General features: G+C 42.6%; 2 protein-coding genes across 4 annotated transcripts in view; one reads left to right on the plus strand and one right to left on the minus strand.

Moving 5' to 3' along the window:
• The window catches only part of UBP1 (upstream binding protein 1 (LBP-1a)), a 52,957-nt gene extending 48,346 nt beyond the window's left edge, over positions 1–4,611 (plus strand). For both annotated transcript variants that reach the window (XM_008578565.1, XM_008578566.1), the window contains one exon: positions 2,626–4,611. In XM_008578565.1, the coding sequence (XP_008576787.1) occupies positions 2,626–2,663 (38 nt within the window). In that variant the 3' untranslated portion in view covers positions 2,664–4,611. The remainder of the gene's footprint in view (positions 1–2,625) is intronic.
• On the minus strand, positions 161–20,543 carry FBXL2 (F-box and leucine-rich repeat protein 2). Of its 2 annotated transcripts, XR_550925.1 has the most exons (11): positions 20,469–20,543; positions 20,273–20,387; positions 19,921–20,047; positions 19,711–19,785; positions 18,078–18,208; positions 16,482–16,542; positions 15,497–15,541; positions 14,847–14,903; positions 7,466–7,678; positions 6,506–6,736; positions 161–278 (listed from the first exon to the last, which is right to left on the minus strand). XR_550925.1 is itself a non-coding variant. In XM_008578564.1 (10 exons), exons 1-10 carry the CDS (start codon positions 20,491–20,493, stop codon positions 6,629–6,631), a joined length of 957 nt encoding a protein of 318 aa, XP_008576786.1. In that variant the 5' UTR covers positions 20,494–20,543; the 3' UTR covers positions 5,598–6,628. The 2 variants fall into 2 exon arrangements, 1 of the variants encoding a protein (XP_008576786.1); XM_008578564.1 differs by lacking the exon at positions 161–278 and having other exon boundaries at positions 5,598–6,736.
• Positions 20,544–22,310: the final 1,767 nt, after the last annotated feature.

A 22,310-nucleotide genomic window follows, 5' to 3' on the forward strand; every position in this document is an offset into this window, starting at 1 on the left:
ATGAAAGATAGTGTGCACTGCTAATTAGCAGCCCTCTTGTTTGTTTACTCTTGAAAATGCTGGCATTACTAATTTTAATAAGAGAGTTTGAGAAATCAGAATATTTCTAGTGGTCATAGTAGAAATTAGCAAATAAGGAAGAGGAGCCACTACTTCTAGATGACTGGGGAAAAAAAATCAATTTATTCAGCCAACTTTTTCTGAGCACCTTATCTCAGACGCAGTGCTTCTGGTGCTCCGTGGATCTTGAGCAAAACAGAGTCCATGGAACTGCCACCCTAGTGGGGAAAGCAAACCAAAATTGGCCAACAGATACACAAAATTACCAATATTTTAAGTGCCATGAAGGAATAGGAAAGTGTGGGATGCTTATGGATAAGGGGGATCTGGGTTGGGGTGGGGGCATGAAACTGTTAAGCAAGGCTTCTCTAAGTAGGTGTCATTAATGTTTAGACATGAAGAGTGAGAAGGAGTTGGTCATAGGAATAGTGTCCTAAGGTAGTGTGGGGCTGTGAGCATAGGAAAGCACTTGGCTTCTTTAAAGGCCTGGAAGAGCTCTGGCCATGTAGCTGCCACGTGGTGTGTGAGGGTAAGCTGAGCAAGGTGGAGGTAAAGTGGGAGGCAGGGTTGGACATGCAGGACCTGGTGATGATGGGAGTTTGAATTTTATTTGAAATGCATTGGAAAGTCAATGAAGTTGTTTAAACAAAGGAGTAGTGTGATTAGGTTTTTCTTCTACTCATAATTCTGGAGACATAAGAAAGGTGGCAAAACTGGAGGCAGGAGATCTCATCCAGGCAAGAGGTGATGGTATCTTATAGATTTATAGGAGCGCTATGGGCTCCACATTTGAGGGAGAAGTGGTTGTGACTCCTGGTGTTCTGTTGAGAGCAACTAGGCAGATGGTGGTCTCATTAAAGAGGTAAGTAAGGTTGGGGTAAAGCAGTCAAGAGTTCTATTTTGGACATGTAGAAATGTCAAGTAGGCAGTTAATTATACTAGTCTGGTGCTCAGAGAAGAGGCCTGGTCTTAAGATATAAATTTGGAAGCCCTTTAGCATATCAGCAATGACTCAAAGCCATAGAAGTTGAGATCATTTAGAGAGAGAATATGGATGGAAAGAGGGCCCAAATGGGGCTCAGGTGAGCTCCAGCATTAAAAGGTTAAGTAGAGGAGGGATGTATTTTTAAGGAATTTATATTTGAAACATATTGATTGTACATATTTATGAGGTACAGAGTTATATTTCAGGACATGTATACAATGTGTAATGATCAAATCAGGGTAGTTAGCATATTCATAACTGCAAAAATTTAGGTGTGCAGGTAATTCTGCATGAGGAGGGATTTTTAAATGCAGAATTATTTGAGAAGAGATCATACATTCATAGATTGCTTTAAAAGTCAGGTGGATTAAGATCCAAATCCAATCTTGGCACAAAAGCTGTCCCTCGAAGAGGAAGATGTCATGTGTCCCCCTTTCCAGGCAGTTACTCTTGAGAGGAATGGCCCCAAACAGTGCTGAAATTTTTTTTTGTGCCTGACGTGTTGCATATGCCTTCAAGTTACCTGCAAGGCTGTTTTTAACTGTGAACTGGTTCACTTTACCTTTCAGAAACATTTTTAGCTTAGTACCTTTCTGCTCAGTCTTTTGTTCTCAAAGCTGTAGAATTTTTACCTTGCAAAATTCATTGTCTAAAAAAGGAAACTTAAAATCGTACAGTTGTGTTTTGTGAAACAAGTGGACAGTTCTGGTGTCAGACATCATAGGATTTCTTCTCCAGTTTGTTTACTGTTTTTCAGACTTTGCCATCATGAAAAAATTAATTTTTCTTTATGAATGCCTGTATTGCTTCTCAGCATTTACTGAGAAACACTAAGCCACCAGGCAATAGTAACAATATATTTTTTTTTTTTTTGTCTTTTTGTCTTTTTTCGTGACCGGCAACGGATCGCAACCCTCAGTGTTGCGCCCGTACCGGACCGGGACCAGCAACGGGATCGCAACCCTCGGTGTTGCCCCCGCTCCTCGCTCAGCCAGTGAGCGGGAACTGGTCTGCATGTGGGATCCGAACCCTCGGTGGGAGCGCCGCCGCGCTTCCCAAGCGGCGCACTGTAGCAGTGCGCCACCGGGCCGGCCCTACAATATATTTTTTTAAGTGTTTCAAATCTACCTCTGAGGAGTTCAGAAAATTTTCTAGGAAAGATGGATGTATGCTCTCCCATATGCACCCTTAGTTTACTTGTATATTTTGTAGGTTGACTTTGTCTTTTGCCCTTGCATGGTATTTTCACTTGTTCTGCCTCCAGCTCTTGCTCCCCTTACTTACAGCACTGCTGCCGCTTGTCTTCATAGACCCCTATCCCCCAGAACTGGCAAGCAGTATGGGAGCAGGGCGCTGATAAGAGTATGGGCCAGGCAGCAAAATGCAGAATTGTCTAAAAAGGGAACATGTACATGAAGTTGTCTTAGGGAAGAGGAGCTAAAAGCAAGTTAATCAGCTTTTTTCTCTAGAATTATTTCAAGGTAACCTCTGAGTTGGGGTGGTCAATTTCAGGGAGTTTTCAATTTAACAGTCTTGATTTTGTAAGCCTGGCTAACAAAATAACTTTTTTCCTTCTGCAGCTGAAAATGGTGATGGTATCCACATATATTTGAAGTGATGTCTTATGTAGACTGAACTATATTCAGTACCAAATAAAGTCACGCTTAAAAGTGTGTGAAGACTGAATCCAAGAAGTCTTGGGATTGGATTTTACTGTATGAAATGTTTCATATTGAAAACACAAGATGACCCTTCCAATGAGCTGTATGAGAGGCGAATCTCGTCATTGTCACTGCCGTAGCCAGGCATCCTCATGAGAGTGAGCACTTCAGGACAGCGTGCATCGAGCTCTGGAGGCCACAGTGCAGGCACAGCTGCCTGCTTCTCTGGCAGAGGCCAGTAGATACAGTTCTTAGAAACAGCCTTTGCTGTCTTTTTACACTGTATGCGGTTTGGAAATGAATGTAAAAACTTACTGTGGGCATTTCCTGTCTGTGCCAGTTTGGCTTTTATTGCCTGAACCGTATGCTGACCTGGGGAGGGGATGGGGGACAGTGCTGTCGTGGAGCCAGCATGGAATATGTGTGGAGAGATGCACTGTGCTGATGTGGCCACTGGTGGTCAGGTAAGAGGCTTGGCACTTCTTGGAAGAAATCATGTCTAAGGGTGTACATCTGATGTGATCATGCCAGATTGGGGAAGATCTAAGCCAAGAAGATGAGCTTGAAGCAAACTGCATTATCAGGAGTACCTTGATGAGAGGATCAGTGTAAATCCTAATAGGTACAAAGACTTTTGTGTTTTTGCTTTGTCGTGGATTTATTCAAAAACTTTTTTGCTTCCATTTTTAGCATTTTAGTTTCTGGTTTTCATTTTTTGAAGCCTCCTTGCCTTTTAAACCTTTGGTTTTTTTCTTTCCCATTTTCCCCCCTCCCTCCATCTCTGACCACCCCCCATGCCATCTTATTCTTAAACATTTTTAAAGCCCTTCCAGACATTGGAAATAGCTTCTGACTTTGTGTTAAGGGATCTTTGTTATGAACAAGATGAAATTATTCATGGAAACACTAGATGTCATAAATTAAACACTAAAATGTACCATAGTAATCCCTTACATCTCTCCTCAAATATTGAGCTTTAGTACAATCATGGATAAATATTCTGGTGATTATTTAGAGGCTTTTTATGCACCACATAATAGCTAATTTTTCTATAAAAAGGGTGCCTCTTTCATAAAACCAAATGCTTGTTTGCTAGCGTATTTTTCAAAGGGGATCCACCGTTTTCTTATTTTTCTCCTACTACCTTTATCTCCACCCTTAACCCAAAGCCTTCCCAAGATTGATGAGCAAGCATTTTCGAGACCTGTGCTATAGCAGACCAAAATTTTTTTCTAAAACTTCTGTTCCATTTTAATTATAGCATCTCTGTCCATTTAGCCAGGTGTTTTGGCTTTGAATGTACCATTTAATCCTCATCTTTGTTTAGGTGGAAATAGGAATAAGTAATTTTTAGTTTAAAATCTCTCCCAGAAGATAAACTACTTCAGTGGGTAAAAGCTTTGATATTTTGTTTATTCATAAAGGGGGTTAATTATTTGCTACAAAGAAGCACTGTCTCAATATTTTCATCTTTGGTTTGAAAACATCTGTAACTCCTTTAGATCCTATAGGAGGAGAGCTTTCCTTTCTGTCCTTTTCTCTTTGCTTTTGTATGACCACATGTTTTCTGTACCAGTCACTTTGGGAAAGAAGTGAGCTTATCTCTTAATTGTTTGAGTTTTGCTTGTCTATTTAGCATTCCTTTTTGGGTCTCAAGATTTATGGAACAATAAATGTCATTTAATGCTGTGTGCTATTTTGAATTCCTCATCAGGTTTTAGAAGTGGGGTAAAAACACTTAGAAGCTCATGAAACTTGAAATTACACTGAGCAGCATTAAACATTAGTCTGTCCCAGTGAAACAGGTTAAATAAATTATGGCACCAGCAAATTTGCTACTTTGTTTTTTTAATAGTAGTATGTACACATTTCAGTATAATAAATGTTTTCCGATTGTTTTGCAAACGTTGTCTCATTTAAAATTCCAGTTCTTGCCAGTGCCACCTCAAATCATAGAATGAAGGGGTGGGTTCTGTATGTGTTCCAGGCATACACCAGTTGAAATGTTATAAGAAGTTAGGCCCATGTCGGGTTCCCCCCAACCCTTTATTTTCTCAAAGCTGATGCAATCGAGCATAGATTATCCCAGTAACTGTTCCATACTTTAAGAGGAAGCAAACTTGATTTTCTTACAAGAGGGTTCTCCTACTTTGTAAATGAGGTCATGGGTCATTGAGCTTTGAGCCCAGTAACTGTGATTGATAGGTTGAATCCTGGCTCAAAAGAGAATGTATAGAAGGCTCTGGTGATTTAAGTTATTTTAAAATAGAGACTGTAATTCTTAATCACTGAAGCAAGTCTGTGTTACTTGCTCATTTGTTTATTTAAATGGCTTCAGTCATTCTCCCCCACCCCAACAGTGGTATAAATGTGTATTTAAACAACTGCTATGGTATTCACACAATTTTTAGACCAGGTCATAAGACAATAAAATCGTCAGGACTTCAATGCTGATTCTGACAGTCTTGCTCAGTCAATTTAGAGGGGTAAATATGTAACTGCCTTCTCTCCCTCTAATGCAGTTGAGGCAGTGTGTACTTAAAAATGCTTCTAAAATTGTTTTTCTGATAGAGGTATTGTTAGTTACAGGGAATTATTTTGTTTTTGCCGTTTCACTTCAGCTTCTCATGAGCTAGCTCCTCAGCCTTCAGTTTGGGGAGTGGTTGAAGGAAGGGTCAGCTACCATTAACATCTGTCACAGGATGGTGATGGCTTCCTAATCTTCAGTAAACATCACAAATGTGGATACCACAGAGCAAGAATTGGCCACAGCAAAAAACTGGTTAACTTAACCATATTTCAGATAACATTAGGAAGGTAGGTCTGAATTTGGAAAACGGTTTTGCACAGATTTGTCTGTCACAAAAAAGCAATAAAACCCTCTGACTTAGTTTTTTTTAAGCATTGCAATGGTTTATTCATTTTTATGAGTCTAAAAGGTGCCAACACTTTACTGATCTGAGTTTGAAGTGTGTAAAATTTTTGAATAGTTCTGGTGTAACCTGATTTCTAAGATTTTAAAATAAACTTGAAAAAAGCCACATTCATTCTACATGCATCCATTCATTGTTTTTTTTAATTGATTATATTATAGAAAACTTAAGTCTTATTCAATTCTGTTTCTTTAAGATCCCCCAAATTTTGTGAGAGTATGGACATAATTAGCTTTTTTCCTATAACAAAAATGTATTATGTGCTGTAGCATACGCCAGAGCTTATAATTTCCAATCAGGCAACACAAACTCTGAGTTGCTTTTGTTTAGTTTTTGGTCCCTGTAGGTGTATATGACAGAAACAGAAAGGTGAAGACCCTGCTCCACCCAGTGTAGAGTCCTCATTTCTTTGGTGTCTCATGGAAATCTATTAACATGCCTTCCACATAAGTTTCTACATAAAAAAACTTATCAGGCGTTGTGAATTTTCAGTACAGTCACTTTGATAAAGTTGCTATTTAATCTTCAAAGTGGAGAAGTCCTGCTAATCAAAATGGAATCATTGTGAATTAAAGTAGGCCACTGGCTTAAGTATCACGTAGAAAATCAATAGCATATATATTTTTTTCTGCTCATTTTGTGCTAAAACACTGATGATCCGTTTGAGGAATGCTGATAAAGCCAAGGGTAGGACTTTTGTACCTAGGTAGGTATCCACCTCTTAAGAGTTTCAGGTTTGTTGCATGGTCCTGGCTGCACTAAGACCACTCTTGCCACGTGTTAACTGACACAATGCTTTGATCTGATTGCATCACAGCGGAATAAAGGTGAAAGAGTTACTGCATTCCATATAGAGGTCTTTTTACCTGTAAATGCCCTTCCCAATGGAGAATCAACAGATTTGGATGATGGTGGAGTAGTTCAGAAGACTCGGGTCTTCTCTGGAGGAAGATAACATCACGTCATTCCTTGGGCTCAGATAGCTGCTGTCAGAGAATGATACAGCATCTACACAGTCGCTGTCCACTTCCTGCTACTGCTGTTGGTGGGGTGACAGGAGCGAAGTAGGCATGGACTTTGACATGAGGGAGCTGAGCCTGGAAGTAGAAAACAGGAGGAGTCTATGGTGGTATTTTTAGGATTATGGTCATAAATCTAGAAAAGCCTGTAGTCCTCCATTAGAATCTACCACACTTTAATATAACTGGACAGACAGTTAAATAGAATTTCTGCTGTAGGCTAGAGCTACTCCTGTTACATCCCTCCCCAGCCCCCAAACAATACCTTCTAAAGACAAATGGAAACTCATAAGTTGATATCTTTCCACCCAGCCCTGTTTGCAAACTTAGCGAAGTCCTTTACAGCTGCAGCACACTGGATGGGGCTGCTTTGGTATGTAAATATAAAGTTGCCTAAGCTTAAATAAAGCATGATAAGGAAAATGATGTAGGTGAACTATACGGGGAAAGAAAGCCAAATTCTATTAAGCTCTCTTACTTGGAAATTAGCCAAAATCATGTTCTATCTCCTACTGATAATGACTTTCAACCTTCAGTTGCTTTCCTTTAACAGATGCCTTCTTATAAGGGTGCTGATCACCAGACTACATGGAACCTCCACTCCAAACCCACTCAAATTGGATCTTGCAGGGTGGGTTCTAAGCAAGGACATCGTGAAGAAGTCTAAGGTGACACCTATGTAACCAGATCAGTTTGCATAACTATTGCCTTAAATAGAATGGAGAAAATGGACATTGAGTTTTGACATACTCCTTTGTTGCTTAGAAATTATGCCAGGCATAACCAACTCCCCTGCCTCATACCTACCCGCATCCGCTTGATGCCTGTGCGGGTAACCTGCTGGCAGTCGTACAGTTCCAGGCGCTCCAGACCACGGCAGTTCTCTAGATGTTCCAGTGCCACATCAGTGATGAGGAGGCAGTTGTCCAGCTCCAGTACCCGCAGCCTCTCATGGCCACAGGTGCTGTTGCTCAGGTGCAGGATCCCATCATCTGTGATGAGCTCACAGTGGGACAGGCTCTGGATCAGGGAGAAAGGAGCAAATGTTTGCAGGACCCTCTCACTTCAAGACTCAAGGCCTTAGGAAAAGCAGGGAAGCTGGCCATTTTGCCCTTCCACCTTCTACCATGGGATGATGCAGCAAGAAGGCCCTTGCCAGATACTGCCCCCTCAATCTGAATGCAATGTCAGTCTTGAACTTCCAGCCTCCAGAACTGTGAGAAATAAATTTGTTATAAATTACCCAGTGTGTGATACTCTGTTATAGCAGCACAAAATGTACTAAGACACTACTTATTCAGGCAGGGAGGGTCAAACACAAAGCTTTGGGGCCCTTTGGTCACTGGTTGGCTACAACTGGGCAGTAGCTTCTCACCTTTCTGACTGTAAAGATGGAAATAAAAGTTTCAGGGGAAATTTCAGAGTTTACCCCCTTGAGAACAGTTTTATTGCCCAATTCTCCATTTGATGGGAGGCCAGTGAAATCAATGACTCCAATGTCCTTGTTCATTTAGGAACTTGTGCAAACAGCCATAACTCAGAGATATACTGAGCATCTTAGAAGGTTATAATTAAATATACCTTGAACACTGTGATCTGACACCACTGGCTTCTTTTGGGTAAACGGTAAAGGTTGCAGAAAGTAAATTCAGATTAATATTATATAGCCACATGACATTCCTATAATTTTCCTAAGTTCTCCATATCAATAAATAGTTTCAGACCTCACAGTTTCCCTCCGTGCATCTCAAATGTAATATTCACCCCAACATGAAAGTCTTCACAAGCGAAAAGTTCTGCATAAATGGTCCCAATCGTTCATTTGTGCCTTCAAATATATAAGTTCCAACTCTGGCAGGCCCTATGTGTGGAATGGCAAGTAAAAATATACATTTTTCTGCACTGGTCTAGTGAGAGTCTAGAAATGAAATAGCACTAATTAAACACTAAAGCCGAGGTAAGTACTCTGAGAGCATATGGTAGTGGGATTTGATCTGAGAAAGATAGCACTGAGTTGAATACTGAAGAAGGAGGAGCGAAGTAGGAAAGAACAGAACTTGTGTGGAAGCCCCAGGGGTGGCAGGGAGCACAGTTCCAAGTACTGAGTTTGGGAAGATCAGAATAATAGCTGAGAAGTAAGAGGACACATCTAGATGCAGAAGGAATGGGAGTGGTAGGGACCAAGTCAGAGTTGTGAAAGCCACATAAAGGAATTTTGATTCCAAGGTCACTGGGAGTTTTAAGAAGGATGTGATGTTACATTTGTTTTTCAAAACGACCACGTATCACTACATACTCACCAGAATGGCTGTGATGAAAAAGATGGAAAATAAGTGTTGGTGAGGATGTGGAGCAACTGGAACTCTCATATGCATGCTGCAGTGGGAATTTGGATATTCCTGACTGAAATGCATGCATGTTAACCCAAAAACATAGCAATACTGGTTGTAATAGCTCCAAAGTAGATACTACTCAATTATTCAATAGTAGAAAGGATAAATCAGTGTACCCATTCCATAAAGCAATGAGTGAACAATGTTCAACTACATGCAGCAATATGGATGAGTCACAAATGTAATATTGTGTGATGAAACCAAACACAGAAGAGTACACATGATCATACAATTTAAATAATAAAATACAGAAACGGCAATGGATTAGTGACTGGAAGGGAGCAGAAGGGGGCTTTTCGGGGGTAATGGTAATGTTGATCCTTAATCTCGGTGTGTGTGTTTAGTTTATGGAAATGCATTGATCCACACACCAATAATAAGTACATTTTCTGCATGTATATTTACTTTAGTAAAAAGTTAAATTTGAGGGCTGGCCCGGTGGTGCACTGCTACAGTGCGCCGCTTGGGAGTGCAGTGACGCTCCCACCGAGGGTTCGGATCCCACATACAGACCGGTTCCCGCTCACTGGCTGAGCGAGGTGCAGGCGCAACACCGAGGGTTGCGATCCCGTTGCCGGTCCAGTCCGGTACGGGCGCGACACTGAGGGTTGCGATCCGTTGCCGGACACGAAAAAAGACAAAAAAGGGAAAAAAAAAAAAAGTTAAATTTGAAAAAAAACAAAAAAAATCCCCACAAAAAAACCACACTGACTACCAAATTATTGAGTACAAAAGTAGACACAGTTGAGAGCTAGTGGGAGGCTACCACAATTTGGGGGGCAAAGAAATGACTGATAGTTTGGACCTGATGAATTCTGGTGGGGGAGACAGAGATAAGTGGGTGGGTGTGAGGTATTTCCACAAAATGACCAAACATTCCAATTAAAAGAAGAGATTATCAGATTAGGTAAAAGCAAGGCCCAACTATATGTCTTCTCTAAGAGACACTCTATATAAAAGCACATATAAACTGAAAGATTAATATCATAAAATGGCCTTCAAGACAAAGAGTGGTAAAGAGGAACATTTCATAGTCATAAAAAGGTCAATTCAGGGGCTGGCCCGGTGGCGCACTGCTTAAGTGCGCCGCTTGGGAAGTGCGGCGGCGCTCCCGCCGAGGGTTCGGATCCCACATACAGACCGGTTCCCACTCACTGGCTGAGCGAGGCGCGGGAGCAACACCGAGGGCTGCGATCCCGTTGCCGATCCCATTGCCGGTCCCGGTCCGGTACGGGGGCGACACTGAGGGTTGCGATCCATTGCCGGACACGGAAAAAGACAAAAAAAAAAAAGGTCAATTCAGGGCCGAGCCAGTGGCGCACTCGGGAGAGTGCGGCGCTGGGAGCGCAGCTGCATTCTCGCCGCGGGTTCGGATCCTATATAGGGATGACCAGTGCGCTCACAGCGCTCACTGGCTGAGCGCGGTGCGGCCGGTCACAAAAAGGACAAAAAAAAAAAAAAAAGGTCAATTCATCAGGTAAGACATAATCATCATGAATTTGTGTGCACCCAGATCCAATAAGGATAAACTAAATATCTTAGCCATAGGAGGTCCATGTACTGGAGGCGGGGTTTGGCCCCAGCAGTTGGTTTAGACATGTAGGTCCCCAAATGTGTGCATGGGAGTCACTGCTTTGGAGTGTCTGGAGCAGCTTAATGGGTCTTATGTATCTCGACATTCAGAGATCACTAGAAAGTCTGAATAAGCCAGGGTCCTCAATTTGGAGCAAACCATAGGCTGTGCCACTTCCTTCAGGTGGTGCCACAGAACAGCAGCCCTTTAGACAATCAGCTTTTCAAAGCCTCATGGAGACAGTTGAGAGGAATGAGTCTAGTGCCTCCTTGACAGTGCCCATGAGGCTCTGGTCACTGCCTCTTGTTCAGCCTCATCTCCTCTCTTCCTCCCACACCCTAAAATCCAGCCAGGGCTTTTGCAGATCCACTAAAGAACACGTGCTATTTCCTCTGACGAAAGCCTTCAAGCCCTGCTCCACCTTACTTGTGCTCCTGCTTCAAGAACTTGCTCAGGAGCTGAGAGAGAGATTTAAATAGAATGATGGCTTTGCTAAGTGAGGAAGGATCAAGTGAAACTTTCCTAAGTAAATCTTGAGGATCAAGGGAGAAATTTAATAATTGGCCATAGAACTTAGGCTGAGTGGGGAAGGGGGAAGGAACAGCAAAAGGGTGGATCAACGGTGAAAAAATGATGAAATCAAAGGGTTCAATTACTGTAGCTGGGCAACAGAAGGGGCGACTGGGAAAGGTGAGAGATGCGGGTCACACGGCAGGGTGTGAAACCAAGACACGACATGCGTTCTATGTTACATTGTTATTTTCAAAGTTGTCAAATGTTTCCACTTTAGATGGGAGAAAATAATAATTTAAATATCACCAAGTCTTGCATCCCTATTTTTTCCTCTAGGGCAGTGAGTAGCGGCTTGATAAGATTCTCTCACATAGCCAAGAGTAGGCTTCCACCAACTGGCTACTTGTCATTCTGAGGGGAGAGTGACTGATTTGACATCTGACGGACTTTGCTTTCTACGCAACATCACTGTCCCTTGATAAATCGGGATGAAAAATAAAACCTCATAACAATAAAGTAATATATTTTCTTTCTGGCAGTATTCCTTATTCTTTAATAGAATAAGTCGTGTGCCACATAATGATGTTTTGGTCAATGATGGACTGCATATATGATGGTGGTCTCATAAGATTATAATACTGTATTTTTACTGCACCTTTTCTATGTTTAGCAATGTTTAGATACACAAACACTTACCATTCTACAGTATTCGGTACAGAAACATGTTGTACAGGTTTGTAGCCTAGAAGCCACAGACCACATCATGTAGCTTAGGCGTGTTATAGCATCTAGGTTTGTGTAAGTACACTCTACGATGTTTGCACAATGATGAAATTGCCTAACAACACATTTCTCAGAAGGGATCCCTGTTGTTAAGCAACACTTGTATAACAGACCAATAAAATTCCACTTGGACAGCTTCTAGGACAAATGAATTACAAAATAAAACAATTTTTAAAAAACTTCAAACTGGTTTTGGTACTGAAAAGGAAACCAGCCCCTTCCTTCCCTCAGTCAACACATCCTATCAGCCAAAAACTCAAGTGACCAAGAGGATCCTCAGCCTCCTCTGAACAAATTTCGTGACTACAGATCTTCCAGGTCCTACTCTTTTGTATTCTTTTGAATCTGGGAATCCCCTTGTTTGTAAATGTATATTTGACTTATTTTCAAATAAACGTGATCAGTTTTCCCTTCTGAATAGCTTTATGAATTCTGTTTTCATGTGAGTACAAGGCCCTTCCTCCCTTGAGGATCACAGAGCAATTTCTGGAAGGGGTAGTTTATGTGCACGCTGGCCTCACTCATGTATAAAGGAGAACCTGACAACCTGAAGTGTTAGGAACTGAGGTGCGGTAGTCATGTGGCTTCAAGCTGGAGTCACTTCCCACATTTCTTCCCACTTGCAGATCTTTAGTAAAAGATTAAAACCATATTTCAAATTTCTGAGTCTATGTTGTTTTCCCCTCAACAGTGTTGCCTCCTTTAAACCCTGTAGATTGGGGGAGGAATCCCTGATGTGGGTCCCCAGAGCAGCCTATGTGCAGGTCTGTCACGCACGGTCAGTGCTATCTGACCCTCCCAAGTTTCCTTAGGGTGGAGACCAGGATGCTCCTTTGGGGCCACCTGCCCCAGCACAAGGCCTGCAGAGAGAAGACATGCACCTGTTACATGGTGTGCTTGGGGGCCAAGGGCCGTGCTGGCTGGCCTCCCTATCTCCTCCATGTGCTGCCATTATGTCAAGTCAGACCGTGAGCCGGCTGAACATCTGAGCTGTGGGACCCACTGCAGTAAAAACCTACACTTGAATTTGCCCTCGGCTTCGCTTGAGGGTTGACAGAGGTGCTGCTATTACTGTCCATTACCAAAGTGGGTAGTGGTCCGCATGTATCCCTCAAACAAGGATCTAGAACACATACTTCTCTGGGACTTCAGAGTCAAGACAAAGTTGGTCTCTCCTGATGAATTATCGTATTCTTCAGTGCCTAGAACAGTGCCTGGCATGAGGTGGACATCAACAGTTTGTAGAGTGAATTAGATGGATAGGAAATAGATGCAATCCAGGGTGTTTCCCTTTTCTGTCCTGATTATTAGAATCTCAAAGCTAAGTTAGTACTTCAACTGTACTTTCCTGACTTTTCTGCTAATAATTCTTTATGTTATTTATTTTGGGCTCTTACCTTAGACTTCAGGTTTTATTATAGCTTATATTTCACTCTAAGTCCTCTTTCTGAGAGGAGCTTGAATAAACGTAGGGGACAAAATGGAGAAGATTTTCAGTCACCAGAAACCTCATTGGGAAGAACACTGTTTATTTGGGACATTCCCTGACAATTGCTGGGGCGGACCCTGTACCCCTGAAGAGAAGACAGGAAGGGCAGGAGTCAGGGAGAGAGTGAAAGGCTTGCAATGCTCACTGTAAGCCCTCCTCAGGCTCCTGGTACCTGTTGTGAGGAGACTTCCTGTGGAACCTGATGAAGGGGTAGGTGTCCTGGTCTAGGGTCTCTTGGGGTAGGACAGAGATAGCACTTGGGGCAGCAGAGAGGTTGGAGGTTAGAACAGGAAACAAAAAATGGGGCTCCAAACATTTCCCAGATCTCTCAGAGGTCAGAGGTCTCAGGGGACAAACAGGTGGGGGGATGAAAGGAGAACGCACATCTGAATCACTGGTTCTATCAGTTACCAATCCGGATCTGAACCGATTAAGCGGTAAAGACATCATGAGAACTACAAAATTATCTGCAATACATAGAGAAAAACAATTTACTCAGAGAATTTGGATGCAGCTAGGTTCCTGACTAGTCTCTGAAATCTGATCCAAACGCTTTTTAAAAGTCCCAGAGGTGTCCAAAGCCCAGCCACACTTGTGCCTGAGGGCGAAAGTGTCCAGAGGGAATATGGAAATAAAGAAAATCAGTGGGGAGATTAAGTCCAGGCCAAATGATGTTACAGAATTCTAGCTCCTGAGGACAAAATAAGTTTCAAAAAAGACCTAAGGGAAAGCTGGTTTAAGAAAAATCTGTTGCACACATCTCAGGGCAGTGGAAAGACCAGACTCAGTGGAGGCCAAGTGATACGGTGCCTTGGAGCAGGTGTGTCACTTTGGGCAAGCCCCTTAACCACTTTGAGCCCTGTTTCTTTACCGAAAAAATGGGGCTGTTATCCAGAAGGTCAGATTTCCGAGATTAGGCAGAGCACAGGTTCCCATACGTGGGCTTTCTCCCGGATGGGGACTCTTCCCCTGCTCCAGGCTCCCGGTCCAACAGCTGGATGTGAAATGTGCACGAGATGTCTGCACAGCTAAGAGGGTCAAGGGCTCTTTTCACTGCTCATTTTGGATCTTTCAATATATTCCCCTTCTTTTCTCCCCTGCAGATATATATATGAGCAGATATGAAATGTAAATAACACACAAGGATGGCCTCAATCTTTTGTGTTATGACATTATAACATGCTAACTTTCACTCCACCTGACGAGATGAACATGATCTTGAATGAAGTGATAAGTGCATGGATCCCTATTAGGTTCACATCCTTAAATGAAAGCAGTGACATTTAGATATCCTGCCTCTCAAGTTAACCCAACTAACATATCTTTGAAACCAAGAATGATGATATCTTTACAGAAAGGGAACCCAGATTCTTGCTTAGCAAGGAGAGTTCTTTCATTCCTAAGAAGCGAATAATGTCACAAAAAACTCAGACTCACCAGGGCTTGCAGTTTAGGACAGTGAATGGAGAGCTGGATGAGTGTGCTGTCGGTTATCTGGAGGGAAACACGCTGTGTCAGTGTGGCTTCTACACCAGAACTTAATACCTAATCCTGGCTTCTCCTGAACACGAGAATCAAAAGGTGCAAGAGAGAATTACAAACTCATCTCAAGCACATTTGGGCTGGGAGCTCCTTTCTTCACCAGCAACCTCAAATCTGCCCACTCCTGGAGATGTAAAACTGTTCTCTGGGTTCTCCTCTGGTGCCCTGAGGGTGCCTAGGGGCAGAGGACAAAGAAGGAGTGGGCAAGGAAGGCTCCCCAGGATTCTTCTGTCTGGAGTCACCCCATACTGGACATGCAAGCCTGTTTCTCCCTAAAGTTCTAAAAAACAAAAGGAGTATTTTTGTTTACTTGTTTTTATGTTTGGCAAAAGACAGAGCTATCCTGATCTTCTCTGCTGTAGCTCTGTCTGATGACTGAGAATAGCCAAAAATTTATACATCCATGGCCCTCACAGGTTCCCAACCCCAACCACCTATGCTGGGCAAGGAGGGTCAGGACGACAGCCAGCCCATGTCTCAGGCTGTGCTGGGCTACCTGGTAGTGACTGAGGGGCACCCCGTAGGGCTGTCAGGAGGCCACTCACCAGGATGCATTCTTCAAGATCCATCTTTTCCAGGTCATGGCAATTCTGGAAGAGACCACAAGACACACCCCACCATGTGGGTCAGTGAATAGGGCAACACTGGTGGCTTGCCATGTCCCAGTGTCCTTTTTCTCTTCCAGTAGGGAATGTGCTCTGTTCCTAAGGCAACCCAGTGAACCAGCACTTCTGAGCGGGTGCCCTTTGACACACAGTCACATTGAAAATGGGAACAGGGCTGCCCTGGGCTGCATTTCATTCTCTCAACCTGGAGAGAGAGTTGCCTGCACCTTCCCAGTGTCTCACAGACAGCAGCAGGTAAACTTTAGCCATAGAACAGGCTCCGTAGGGGCATGGAGATGGGGTGCTCAGACACACTGTGGGGGGCGAAAAGTGGGGTGGAAGGAGGAGACTAGCAGTATCCTCAGGAGGCTATGGGTTCCTGGCAGCAGGCCCAGAGGGGCCCCCATGGTGGTCAGTGTTTGCCAGGCAATGTAGAAGACAGAGCGGAGGGCCAAGCACGGCCCTCTAGGAGAAGCTGCCAAGAGACCCAGCTAGGGTCCGTACAAAGAAGGGTGTCTCTTGGAGGGAGGAGGCACCTCTCAGGGTGGCCCCACCTGACTGAGAGTGAGGTCGGACCCCTCCTGGAATCCTCCACACTATCTCCCTAGATTTCTGGCTAACTCAAAAAACTTGCAAACACATTCAAAGGTTCTGTTGTCTGTCTTTCCTTTTTTTTTTTTTTTTTTTTTTTTTTTTTTCGCGCCTCGCTCAGCCAGTGAGCGGGAACCGGTCTGTATGTAGGATCCGAACCCTCGGCGGGAGCGCTGCCGCGCTTCCCAAGTGGCGCACTAGCGCAGTGCGCCACCGGGCCGGCCCTGTCTGTCTTTCCTGAAGGTAGTTTTTGCACATCCCCAAACCACTCCGAGTCTTTGAATTTGGGAGGTGAATTACAGTTTGGTTTTGTTTTTTAAAATTTATGCCTTACCCGAGCTAAAAGTGTAAAGCCTGCGTCAGTCAAATGGGAGCACCGGGCAGCTTCCAAAATCCTGGGAAAAGAGCATGCAGGGGAGAAAAAGTACCAACTGGTTAATAATAAACACACATGCATCACAACACACACTCTTGAGTTTATTCTACTCTTTGGCACACTTTTGCTTCTTGTAATAGCCTAAGGGTTGTAAACACAAACACTGCCCCTACTGGACAGATGAGGAGAATCAGGCTGAGGGAGGACTGTGCCCTGCCCAAAGTCCCAAAGTTCCATCTCAAACTCAGAGAATAAATCCACTATAAAAAACTTCCCACTATACCAATATCTTGCTGTTGCTTTTAAATATTATTCTAATATTTGGTGACTTTTAAAACACAATTAAAATGAACTTTTACACAACAAATCATCTTGAGATATACACTGTATTTATTGAAATTCCCAGTTACCCTTCAGGAAATTTTTAAAAATTGTAGGCAATGAAAAACATGAGTTAATTCTCAATCATCACGCTTAACAGGGATGGACACGTGAATAACATTTCTAAGTTAAACACCACATTATACCAGTAACTTGGACCTCCTTCCTGACCACTTTTGATCAACCAGATTCCTTCTACTAAGCAGAAATATTAAAATTATCTAGAATCTTCTCTAACAAAACAGTAAGAAAAACAGGCTAAAAGACAGAAATAGGCAATTCTTAAAAGATATGTAACTGGTGTGAGCATGAGAAATGGAAGTTTCACTAGTAAGTAAAGAATAAAAAAAAAGTATCTTTTTTCTGCCTCTTTTATAGGGGTTAAGATTGTTGGTTTTGAAGTCAAACTCTATCAGTTCAAATTCTAGTTTTACTTAATACTCATCATGTGACCCAGGATAAATGATACGATTTTCTCTGAGTCTCAGTTCCTTCTCCACAAAACAAGTGAGAGCAACAGTACGTCACAGAGATGCAGCGAGGAGAAAGTGAGGCATGCTTACTACGTGCCTAACCCAGAGTCGGGGACGTATGTAAGCTCAGTCGATGTTAGCTATAGTTAGTTTTAATATGGTTACTATTACTAAAATTTTAATATTCCTAGCTGATAATGATAATGCATTACCTTGAGAATCAGAATATAAATTATTATTTGTTACAATGAAACAAAACCTTTTTTTCCTACTGGGAAAGATGATAAATAAGAAGGTGATTGTCATTTTCCCCCTGTTCTGTCCATTGAGCAGCAGGTGTATAGGAGAACCTGGTGACATGTAGTTATGAGGCTGTCACTAAGCTCGCCATCAGATTACTCTGATGCTCAAAGCAATAACAGGATGAGGCAAAGTAGGTCGGCAAATATGTGAAATTCATCAAGAAATTAAGGTTTGGGTTCACCGGTGGTAGACATTTTATACTCTCCTGGTGTAAATCTCCACAAACTGGATTGCACACTGTCTCACCCCAATGTACCCAACAAAAGCCAACAACAAAACTACTATCGCCACTACCACCACCTATTGTACCCACTAGCAAACCTTTCCCCTCCTGCAGGAAGCCCTCTTGGTCAGCTCAGTCAAGCGCTGGGCTGCAAAGCAAAAAATGTGTACTCACTGCAGTCTCGGGCAGTTCAAACCCAGGGCTGTAAGAGAGGCATCCGTGAGGTTGCCGCAACCCGAAAGGCAGAGGGCCTGCAGGCGGTGGCAGCCCCTGCACAGCTGCACCACGCCTTCGTCGGTGACGTGCTGGGGACAAGCAGTGCAGGAAGGAAAATCAGAGGGCACCATCCATACCGACACAGGACCAGCAGAAACACAGGATCTACTGTTGCTGAATTAGATTTGCTTGCTGGTTACTAGCATTTTATCCTAATAACTTAAACGAATAAGGAGAAGTAGAGGGAAGACATGTACTTGTGTTATCTCTGCACGGCTTTAAAATAGTCTAGTAGTACTGTGGGCAAGTAAAAGTTTAAAATTCCATTTTCCCCCAATCAGAGTCATCAAACAAGTAGATTTAATTTTTTTTTTTAGGAAAAATGCATAAACTCATGATAAAAATTAGATTAAATAAAGAGCTCATGAGACTTGTCTGGTTAAGTGACATACTAGTATTTGGCTGATTATCTACAAATTAATGCTTTAGATATTCACCGTATAAATCATACATATGTATATTTATACTATTTCCTCAAATGTTTTAGAAAATAGGGCAATTAAATAAATCAATAAATTATTGAGAAATGCCCAAGAATTCTATGAATTTGGCCATGAAGATTTAAAATAATGTGTTCACTTAAATATACTAATTCATGTAGAAATAAATATGCACATCTAAACTATACATCAAGCCACCTGTCAGTGCTATTTCACACATAATTCAAGGTCCTATTTTTTGAACAGTTCACGCTCGTAAGGTCAAGATTTGTCCAGAAGATAATTTCTGTTTTCCTCCCACCAACAGGACTCTAAAGATTTATGATTCACGAACTAAAAGCTGAATGCAATGGCTTTTCTCTTATATTTCTCAAAATCTACGTTAATCTTGAGAAGCCCAGTAGGATGTAGCAAACATCCTCTTAAATAACCAGTATTCACAACAGCAGTGAAGAAGTACCAATAATGCCCTGATGAAAATGCCACCTTGCTCGTGCATATGTCGTTTATTCTTCAAAGCATTTTCACATCTATTATTTCATTTTATCTACTGAGACAATATGAAAGGCATCATTATCCCAAATTTATAAATAAAAAAAAGACATTCAGACCTTAGCATGAATTGTTTAGGTCTTACAACTAGTTAGTGACTAGTTCACAGCATTCCTGATATCTTCCTCAGTACTCTATTCAAAACAATTAAGACCTGATCTATATTATTTTTAGGGGAGATGTCAGTGGCTTTGTATTGAGTGTGATGCCTCTTTCTTGCTACTCTTTCACCTTATGGCAAATTGATAGATTATATAAGGACATAGATGAGAAATCAGGGTGTGGCAACCTGCTGATCCTCTCAGCTGCCTAGGGGGGCTGCATGGTGCGCCCCGCAGCAGATTCCTGGGGGAGAGAATATGCAGCATGACAATGCTTAGGAACAGTATGTTACTTACTGAGCAGGACTGTAAATTGAGGCTCACAAGCTGTGCTGATCCTCTCAGCTGCCTAGGGGGGCTGCATGGTGCGCCCCGCAGCAGATTCCTGGGGGAGAGAATATGCAGCAGGACAATGCTTAGGAACAGTATGTTACTTACTGAGCAGGACTGTAAATTGAGGCTCACAAGCTCATGGCAGTAATTCTGAATGTGTTTCAGAGCTTCGTCTTCTAACTGATGGACAGAGGAAAAAAAACAGGGATGGAATCCAGGTGAGGCAACAATGGGCACCAAGAAAAATACAACAGCAAGTTCCCTGCTGAAGTGCCCTGACATGTAAGACGTACAGCTGGATCGACACTTTGGTACCTGTGTGCAGCCCCTCAGGAGCAGGGCTTTCAGGCCTCGACAACCTCGCACCAGCGCCTCAATGCCATCCTTCGTGATCTGATCACACCAAGAGAGGTTCAGGTATTCCAGGTTACGGCAGCCCTCACTGTGAGAACAAGAAACAAAAACACCCATGTGCAGTCTCTCCTGTAGAGAGTTTATTGCCAACTTTGAGTTTAGAACATCATAAGCAATTCAGAGGGGGAGATAATCCCTGGGACCTGAGTCACCTATTTCTTGCTACCATTGGACCATTAGGAAGGCTTCAGACACACCAGAATGTTCATAGCTTTGGGTACTTCTCTTGACCACAAACAATGGGTACTCTTACCTGATTCCCTTTAAGGAGCTGTTTGTAATAGACACACAGGAGGTCAGATCCAGGTGTTTCAGCTTGGAACAGAATCTGCTAAGGCTATAACACGTGCTGAAAAAGAGCAGACGCACTAAAGATATTTTCAACCATGCTTCTCTCCCCTCAGTCTCCCCATGACCATTTAGTCACCAAACTAATCCTCATTACTTACCTGTCAGTGATTTTTGTACACCCATTTAGGTTTAAGTGTTCAATGTTTCGGCAGTTCTGTGCGAAGGTCCTAAAATGAGAAAACATTTTAAAACACCCTGCAAGTTGCTGAGTGGCCACTAGAGGGCACGTGTAACCATTCACATTTAGAACAATGCTCCTCAAACCTTAACGTGCTCATCAGTCACCGAGGGCTCTGGTCACGGCTGGTAGACCTAGGGTGGGGCTAGACTGTCTGTAGTTCTAAGAAGCTCCCAGGTGATGTCAGTGCTGCTAATCTGGGACCACATTTTGAGAAGCAAAGCCCTAGACTACCTATCAGTCATATCTACACCCACACCTTGGTGAGTTATCTGAGAATGGAGGCCAGGCTCCCTGTTTCTTCTCCTCTATAGAAAAATCTGTTTGAAGCAAGGAGCAAATCTTTCTTGTATTGTGCCATGCTTTCATTTGATTGCCCTAGAGCCTTTCTGGAGAAACCATGTCTGGCCACTGATAGGGGTTATAGGTGACCAGTGTCAAGACCCACCCATTTGCTGGTGAGGATTCTGAGTCATGAAGGGCTACTTTCTCAATAATCTGTGGGTTGATAGCAAGGTCAGAAGCAGAAAACTAAACATTCCCTATTCACTACTCACCGCTTAACATATTCAGAAAGGACTGGCTCATATCATCTGCATTTTCCTGAAACACAGCTTCAAAATATCTTATAGGTTGAGTCCTGATTCTTCCAAGAAGTACCCAAGCCTCTAAAACCTGGCCTCAGACCAGATGTCACTCTTATCTGCTTCTTCTGACCTGCCATGGTGCAGGAAGGGGGAACCAAGCTGGAACTGGATGGACTCTCTGATATGAGGAGATGGAACTGAAAGTTTGGGATGACCAAGGCAGCTAGCATTATTAGATAAGAGTACTGGAGTGGAACAGAACTTCACAAAGAGAACTCCAGAGATCTGCAGAGGTTGCCCCTCAAGAATTCAGTAAAGTACTGATCAGCAAATGCATGTGATAAAACTACCCAAGGCTGAGAAAGAATCAACAAAAAACATTAGAGCTCACCCAGGGAGAGGAACAGTGTCCTTTGCCACCAGCCAAGAATGAAAAAAGTCTAATTTATGGAGGATTGGGTAGAGCACTGAGAAGGGTCTTGCTTCAGGAGAGAAGTACAGTGAGCCCTAGACTAAACACTGCTTTGGTCCAACTTAACAAATCTTAAAAACAAGATCTGAAAGGAACTACATTTTCAAGTAATTTGATGGTGTCCCAGAACAAAAGTCAAGAGTATTTATAGGAATACAAAAATATCTGTACCCGACAATGTCTGGTATTGAACAAAAAGTTATCATGCTTTCAAATAAGGAGAAAAAGGTATCCATAATGAGAAGAAACTTCAATCTATCAAAACCTACCCAAAATTCATGGAGCAGAAATAGAAGGCAAGGATATTAGAAGTTATTGTAACCATATTCCACAAAATGCAGTTCTATGAAGCTGAAGATTAAATGTTATATGAAGACATGAAAGATAAAAAAAAAGAAAGAAAAGACCCAAATTTAACTCTTAGATATGAAAACCACAATGGCTGAGATGAAAATTTACTGGATGGGATTAAAAACAGATTAGATATAGGGCTGAGCCCGTGGCGCACTCAGGAGAGTGCCGCGCTGGGAGCGCTGGGAGCGCAGCAGTGCTCCCGCCACGAGTTCGGATCCTATATAGGGATGGCCAGTGCACTCACTGGCTGAGCGCAGTGCGGCTGGTCTCAAAAAAGGACAAAAACAAAAACAAAAAACAGATTAGATATAGAAGACAAGACTAGTGAACTTGAAGACACAGCAACAGA

This window comes from Galeopterus variegatus, unplaced genomic scaffold (genome assembly GCF_000696425.1).
Source record: "Galeopterus variegatus unplaced genomic scaffold, G_variegatus-3.0.2 Scaffold1718, whole genome shotgun sequence".
NCBI lineage: Eukaryota > Metazoa > Chordata > Mammalia > Dermoptera > Cynocephalidae > Galeopterus > Galeopterus variegatus.